This window comes from Grus americana, chromosome 25 (genome assembly GCF_028858705.1).
Source record: "Grus americana isolate bGruAme1 chromosome 25, bGruAme1.mat, whole genome shotgun sequence".
Taxonomy (NCBI): Eukaryota; Metazoa; Chordata; class Aves; order Gruiformes; family Gruidae; genus Grus; species Grus americana.
Genome location: NC_072876.1, coordinates 1697444 through 1704872, shown reverse-complemented (window position 1 = coordinate 1704872; position 7429 = coordinate 1697444). Strand labels below are relative to the sequence as shown.

At 58.6% G+C, this 7429-nt stretch overlaps 1 protein-coding gene across 2 annotated transcripts; it reads left to right on the top strand.

Moving 5' to 3' along the window:
- Nucleotides 1-334: 334 nt before the first annotated feature.
- ELF3 (E74 like ETS transcription factor 3) lies at nucleotides 335-5498 on the top strand. Of its 2 annotated transcripts, none has more exons than XM_054803788.1 (9): nucleotides 335-444; nucleotides 1263-1431; nucleotides 2103-2324; nucleotides 2545-2631; nucleotides 2727-2846; nucleotides 3045-3134; nucleotides 3773-3889; nucleotides 4072-4267; nucleotides 4411-5498. In XM_054803788.1, exons 2-9 carry the CDS (start codon nucleotides 1269-1271, stop codon nucleotides 4529-4531), a joined length of 1116 nt encoding a protein of 371 aa, XP_054659763.1. In that variant the 5' UTR covers nucleotides 335-444; nucleotides 1263-1268; the 3' UTR covers nucleotides 4532-5498. The 2 variants fall into 2 exon arrangements, with proteins under 2 accessions (XP_054659763.1, XP_054659762.1); XM_054803787.1 differs by having other exon boundaries at nucleotides 342-444; nucleotides 1232-1431.
- Nucleotides 5499-7429: the final 1931 nt, after the last annotated feature.

Genomic DNA, 7429 nt, shown 5'->3' with positions numbered 1-7429 from the left:
GGGTGTGTTTGCTTGGCAGCAGGAGCTGAGTGAACCTGCTGCTGTGAGCAAACAAACACAAACCAGGCAAACAGCAGCGAAGAAAACACCCGCGAAGCCGGTGTGGGTGAAACTCTGGGCACTGGCAGGGCAAGGGCTCTGACAATGATTAAACTGGCCAACCCAGATTTCCCGGCAAGGCAGCGCTGGGCTGGGACCCGGTGGTTCATATTATGCAAATCACCTGGATCTGGGAGCATGAACGTTTCAGGCTGGAATTCCCCTCGGGCCGCCAGATCGCGTTACACCGCCCTCGCTATAAAAGAGGAGACGCGGGCAGGGCTTGCCCATCGGCACCAGCCTCCTCGGGCCCATGAGCAGTGGCTAGCGGCCGGGCAGGGTGTGCTCCGTCTCCCCTTGCTGCTCTCTGGATTAGCTGTCCTTCCCGGATTGCCATCACAGAAGGTACCAAACCGTTTTCATCCGGGGCCTGATGACGTCCCCCAGCCCGGGATGGCTGCTTTGCTCCCCTCCCTGTGCATCTTCGCTCTCACTGGGGGATGCGCTTGGTCTTTTCGTGCTGCATGCCTGTTCTCCCACCGCAGCTGCCATCCCTTTCGGGGGGCCAGTGAGACAGTGGTCTGGAGGGCCCCCCGCCTCTGGCATTCAGGTTCTGTCAAGCCATCAGCAAGATTTTGCTCTTCCACAAGAGCCAGGCAGGGACTTGGCCCCCCTCCTGGCTGCAGTTACTGGGATGTGCTTCTTGTGACTGGTTGAGAGGACTGGAGCTGCCGGCAGGCACCGGAGTCCCTGCAGCGGGGTAGCAGGCTGTGCTGGCCCTAGCATTGCTGTGCGGTGGGGTTGGGGGGTGCTCGATGGCTGAGTGCCCGGCAATGCCCATCCCTGCGGAGGGGCTGTGCAACACGGGTCTCTGCGAGCCACCTGCTTGCTGTCTCTGCGCTGGCTGCCAGTGGGGCCGGTGAGGCCGGGCTGCTGGGGATGGGACTCTTCAGCAAGCTCGGTGAGGCTGTGTCCCCAGTTTGCTCCGGCTCAGCCTCCCTTGCTCCCAGCCCCCGGGGCGGTGGTGAGTCAGGCCCCAACCCTGGCTGGGGCTGGCGGGTGCTGGGCGGGTGCTTCTGCAGAAGTGACCTGAGAGGTGACGATGGGTGGAGAGAGGGAGAGCCCAGCCTCACTCAGCCCAGTCCCAGGGGTGCTGTGAGTGTTGTGGGCTCAGGTTCCCCCACCTCCACAGGGCCAGGGCTCACTGTCGTCTCTTGGCACAGAGCTTGATGGCGGGATCTTGCGAGATCAGCAACATATTCTCTAACTACATCAGCGCCATGTATCAGCCAGACGAGGTGCAACCGACCCTGGACATGGTGGGACACCTTGGGGACGATGGCAGCCTGGGGCTGAGCCTCCCCAACAGCCAGCCCCTGGCACAGGGCACAGGTAGGACCGGGGGAGCGGTGGTGGCGGCGCAGGGGTGCCAGCATGCAAGGCAGCAGCAAGGCAGTGCAGTTGGCTTGGAAGAGCATTGCAAGGTCCTAGTCCCACTGGGGCAGGTCAACAGCTTGCACTATGCCTCAGTTTCCCGAGGGGTGTGTTGGCTTAAAAGGTTGCTGGAGGAGACCCTGGGTGGCACAATGTGCGGCTGCCTGGAGCACAACAGATGCATACGGGGGATGAGGGACTCATTGCCCTCCTCCCTCAGCACATCCCAGGGGACGGGCTGCCAGGGCTCACCAGGACAGCAGTTTGGAAGCACAGTCCGGGTGCTGGGGGTCCCACTCCACTGGTGGGACCATCATGGGATGGCTCTCGGGGAGGCACGGGGAAAAGACCAGCAGAGCAGGGCAGATCCCAGCACAGATGGGACAATGGCACTGAAACCAATGGTGTGCAGGGTATCAGGTCCTTGCTGTCCCCCAGGACAGGAGCAGGGCAGAGCAAGGCTGGTGACTCAGGAGCAGGCGCTAAGCTCCTTTTAGTCCCGTAACCCTCTAAGCGCATAATCGCCACAAGACCAGACCCTGTGCCCAACTGCAGCTGGCAGCCCGCGTGTGGCACACGGTGCTGGCATGGCCGCCCTGCCCCTGAGCCCCGCTCTCTGTCCCTTGCAGACAAGCCGGAGTGGTTCAGTGAGCTCCCATACTTCTGGACCAAGGTGCAGGTGCTGGAGTGGATCAGCTACCATGTGGAGAAGAACAAGTACGACGCCAGCTCCATTGACTTCTCTTGTTGCAACATGGATGGGCACGCACTCTGCCACTGCACCAGGGACCAGATGCGCCTCATCTTTGGGCCCCTGGGGGATGAGCTCTATGACCGCCTGCATGAGATCAGTGAGTGTCCCAATGTCCCCTTCGTCCCCAGTCCTGGCAGCTCGAAGCATGATGCTGAGATCTCCCCACCAGCCCAAGACCCCATGCTTCCTGGGCACTGTGGAGAGGGGACTGCATGGGGGGACGCGGGGGCACAGGCCAGAGTCCAGGCAGGGTTGTATGCGCCATTGCCCCCCACACCAAATAAGCATCGCTAATCCCAGTCCCCTCACTCCTGCAGCCTCCGACGAGCTGAACTGGATCATTGACTTGCTGGAGAAAGAGGATGCAACTTCTCAAGAGACCTTCCTGGACTCCAGCCACCTGGGTAAGAAGGGGCACCGGCCAAGCCTTTTCCCCAGGGACCACGTGCTGGTGCAGGCAGGGCTAACCCCTTCTTCTTCCCTTCTCTGCCCCTTCCAGAGCTAGGAAATCCCTGTGCCAAGGACTCCCTGGAGGACATGAAGCCCACAAACCCTTTCCTAGCCACAGACTTCAACTGCTTGCCTGGTGCCATGTCCCCAGGCAGCTCTGATGTCTCAGGTCAGTGTTTTGCCTTGCAAAAAGCTCCCTTTGCTTACGCTGATCTGGGACATCAGCGGGGAACTGCCCCATCACCAAGGGCAGGTTTGGGTCTTGCACTAGGCTGCCTGCAGGGGCCTGGGGCAGGGGAGAACCCATGGGGAAGCATCTCCAAATGCCAGCATCTGGTGGTCTGAGCCCTGTCCCTTTGCCTCTCAGGGCCTGTGATGTCCCACAGCCCCAACTCCCAGGACTCCGGTGGAAGTGACCTCGACCTCGACCCCACGGAAGCAAAGCTCTTCCCTGATGGTAAGTTGTTTGCTTCCTGACGGGAGCTGGGAGAGGAGGGCTTGCTCCAGGGCACCTCCAGCAGCTGCAGAGCACATCTCATCTGGAAATGATTTAGGGACAACACCTAAACATCCATCCCCACGCTGGGAAGGAAGGAGGGGGCTGGTTTTCTGTGTGCTATGGGTCTGTTTCTCTCCGTTGAGCACAGTGGTGGTGCAGGCTCTGGGGTAGTCAGGGCAACAGTGAACTTGGTGGAAAGGGGGAGGTGGTGGCAGCTGGGTGAGGGCTGCAGCCAGAGCTCCTGGGCACCGAAAGCTGTGTTCAGTATTGGTCCCAGCTGGTGATGATATTCAGGACATCAGGGATGCAAGGAAGCAGCAAGGTTTGGGGAATGAACAGCATGCTACCCTAAGTACAGTGGCATGGAGGAGGGTGGGACAAAGCTGGAGGGAAAGGGGAGACCTTGCTCTGATAGGGATGGTTCCCTGGTACCTGGGCCTGAAAAGAGGGTGCAGCCCCTGATCTCTCCCCCTGCCCCAACCAGCTCTCCCCTGTGCTTCTGCTCCTGAGGAGGACATCTCTGTGCCCAGGGAGCAGGGAGCTGCAACCCAGCAGGCTCTGCACAGCATAATGTGTCCCCTTGTCTGTGCACACAGATGGCTTTGCAGGGAGCAAGAAAGGGGACAGCAAACACGGCAAGCGGAAACGAGGACGGCCCCGAAAACTCTGCAAGGAGAGCAGAGACTGCCTGGAGAGCCGGAAGAGCAAGCACTGTACGTGGACCCTCCAGCCTGGGAGCGGGGACTGCCTCCCCCAGCTTGGCTCCACTGGGGGGGGAGATGGGAGGAAGGGCCATGTCTGCTGGCCTTCCCCCTTGGCAAGGGGGTTTAGGGAGATCCAAAGTGCAGGGACTTGCAGGACCTTCCCTCCTCTACAGCTTGCTCTCCTCTTCCAGCCCCAAGAGGTACCCACCTGTGGGAGTTCATCCGGGACATCCTGATCCACCCAGAGCTGAACGAGGGGCTGATGAAGTGGGAGGACCGGCGGGAGGGCGTCTTCAAGTTCCTGCGCTCAGAGGCAGTGGCTCAGCTCTGGGGCCAGAAGAAGAAAAACAGCAGCATGACCTACGAGAAGCTGAGCCGGGCCATGCGGTGAGTGCCCTCCCCTGTCCCCAGGGGTACCTGCCCCACAGGGCTGGGTCAGACCCACCAGGGCTCAGCCTTGATCCCCCACAGCAGCTGCCCAGCACACAGGGCTGTGTCCAGAGCCCTGATTCCACCTCCATCTCCTCCAGATACTACTACAAACGAGAGATCCTGGAGAGAGTCGATGGGCGACGGCTGGTGTACAAGTTTGGGAAAAACTCCAGCGGCTGGAAGGAGGAGGAGGTGCTGAACAGGAACAAGGAGCTGTAGGAGTCCTGGATGAGTTGGGGTCTGACAAGCCCCTCGGGGCCAGCCCCAAGCTGGGCTCCTTGACAGGAAACTTTGCCTGCAGCTGTATCTGGAAGCTACTGCCCTGTGCAGCATGTGAAACTCCGACCCTTGCATGGGCACACTCGTGCGTGCTGGTGACTGCTGGCACTGAGGTGTTTAAAGCTAATGTTTTGGCTCCAGTAGGTTATTTAAACCATTATTTCCCTTGCTGGATTCGTACCTCTGACTGGAGTTGCAGTGACTTTGGCTCTTTCAAAGCCTGGACAAACGCAAAGGGGAAGAGAAGTTCAAGTGGCAGCTGGCCCCACCATGAGAGCCCAGCAGGTCTCCTGCTGTCACCCACCTCCTGCCTGGGCAGAGGGGCAGCATCACTGTCTCACCTGTGATCGGACAGACCTTATCCCAGCTCTGGGGTCCTCCCTCATCACTGCTCGTGCCCTGCCGAAGGTGCCCACCGTCCTGTTTTCGCAATGTGGGATGGGGGAGGGCCCCCTGTGCAGCAGCTTCTCGGTGCGGCACCTGCTGAGAGAAGATGGGAACATTGTGGAGCTTCACCTGGCCCTGGAAAGCCCTCGGGGAGAGAGGACTTGGGACAGCAGGGCCACTCTGCATTTCCAGCCTGGCTGCCTGTATCTAGAAACAGGCCTTTTCCTGAAAAGTAGCTTCTAATTTATGTAAGACCCAAAACAGCCACAGAATGAATGTACAGATATATTTTTTCATGAGTAAGATGTTCCCATGCAAGAGTGTGCGTTGTAGGGCACACACGTGTCTTGTGGCAGGTGGTGATGCTCAGCTGGACTGAAGCAATGTCACAGGGGCACAGACTGGCTCTGTGTCAGCCACAGGAGGGGGATGCCAGCCCAGCCAGGCACCCAGCATGTGGTTTCCTCCTTTTCAAACGGGAACATAAGAGGAATAAATTGTTGTTTGGTTGGGTTTTTTTGTACCTCCTTGTCATTTTGCTTGTTTTTCTTAAAGACGTGGTGGGGACCAGACTCACATTACCTGGGATGTCCCATTGCATGAACCCCATCTGCCACCATCCCTCCTGCCTGCTGTGGCCTGGACTTCCCTGGTCATCCTGGCACAGGGTCACAGGGCCTTCCTTAGGGCAAGGTGGGCTGCTTGTCCCTTGGCTGGTGGGAGTGAGATTTGGAGGCTTTGTTTCAAAGCCAGCCATACAGGGACATCTTGACCCCCCTCCCAAACCTTGGCCCTTCTGAGGATCCTCCAGAAATTCAGCCCTGGCACTTGCCTTTGCAGGAGGACTTTCCTGGAGCACCAGCTCCAAGGCAGAGTTTGCCAGTTGCAGGCTGCTGGGAAGCAAATTCCTGAGTGGTCTGGCGGGGGGTGTTTCTCTCAGCTCCCTCCATATTAAGGCCCCTAGCCTGGCTGGGGGTCACAGGCTATAGGAGGACCTCCAGCCCCTCTCTGGCCAGTGCTCTCTTCTGAGACATGGCAGGACATCAAGAAGAAGCACAGGCACTGCAATATGTTTAAGGCTTGCTCATCTTCCAGTCTGGTTATTTGGGAGCCTCTCCCAGGACCTGGGTGCTTCTCAAGGACCACACCTTCAGGAGGGGGGACCACTAAGGCCTGGTAGTGTGGACAGCCCAAACACATCATCTGCCCCTTCTTGCTCAATAGCAACACCAACCTTCCCCAGCTAGCCCAGCAGTGAGGAGGCAGAGAGGGTGCCCCAGGGGTTCTGGGAGGATCTCTCTGACCCACAGGATCTGTCTGTGGGGCAGCAAGAAGGAATTTATGGAACTGGAGGCCAAGCAGGCTCTCAGATATGTTTCTACCATGAGCTTGGCAAACAGTGGTCCATGCATTGCCTGCATTTCATGATGAGTCTTTCTGAATACTGCTGGGAACCAGAGGGTCTTGTTGCCACCCTAACCTCTTGCTGGTGTACAGGACCCTGCTGGATGTGGTCGTGCAGGGGATAGCACTGCTTAGCTCCTGTTCATCCTCAGGGGGAAAGGCCCTGGGACCCCTCCTCTGAGCTTGGAGCTTGACCAGGTCTGGGATGCCCAGGCAAAAGCAATGCCACAACCTTCTGAATGGTTTCAGCCAGTGCCTAGAGTGACTAAGGAGGGAAGTCAGCCCACCAGCGGGGAGGGGGGTGTGTGTGGGGGGTGGCTGTGAGGTGTGAGGGGAGGTGAGGGGAGTTTTTGGGATGCCCCTAGGCAGTAAGAATGCCTTGCAAAGCCTGAGATGCCTTTTTGGCAGCAGGACCCAGCCATTGTTCCCTGACTGCCCTTCGTTACTGCTGGAGACATAGTACAGTTAAAAATCACCCATCTTGCACTTGCAAGAGTGTGACCCAATGCGAGAGAGTGAGAGAGAGAGCGAGAGCGCGAGAGAGAAATAAGTCCTTCAAAGCAAGGTCTCACATAGATCATCTGTGCTGTCTCCCCTGGGCTGTCCTGGCTGCACCAGCTGGAACTGCTCCCATTCTGTCTGGTCTCAGCTTAAGAGTGAGGCTGGTGGCTTACAGCATCCCACTGCCAAGCCACTGTGCTGCCTGGGGAAGCCCAGGTCCCTGCTTCACCAGCATGTGGATAACAAGAGATAGGTCATGGGGCTGGAGAACCACAGACCCTACCACAAACTCCTGGTGGCCATGGCCCCTGGTGCCCTACTTCTCTGCTGGGAGCCCCCAGGCTCAGTGGCAGCTGAAGGACCTCCTGGAGATGTTGCAGTGGCATCAAGGGCATGATCCACCTACTTTGCCAGGGGCAGGAGGTGCCCATGGGCCAGATCAAACCCCTTTTGGGTGGGTTCAACTGCTGTTTACATGAGGAGTTGCCTTGCTAGTCCAGCTGGGATGCCTTGTCTCCTGCAGCCATGCCATGCCATGCCATGCCA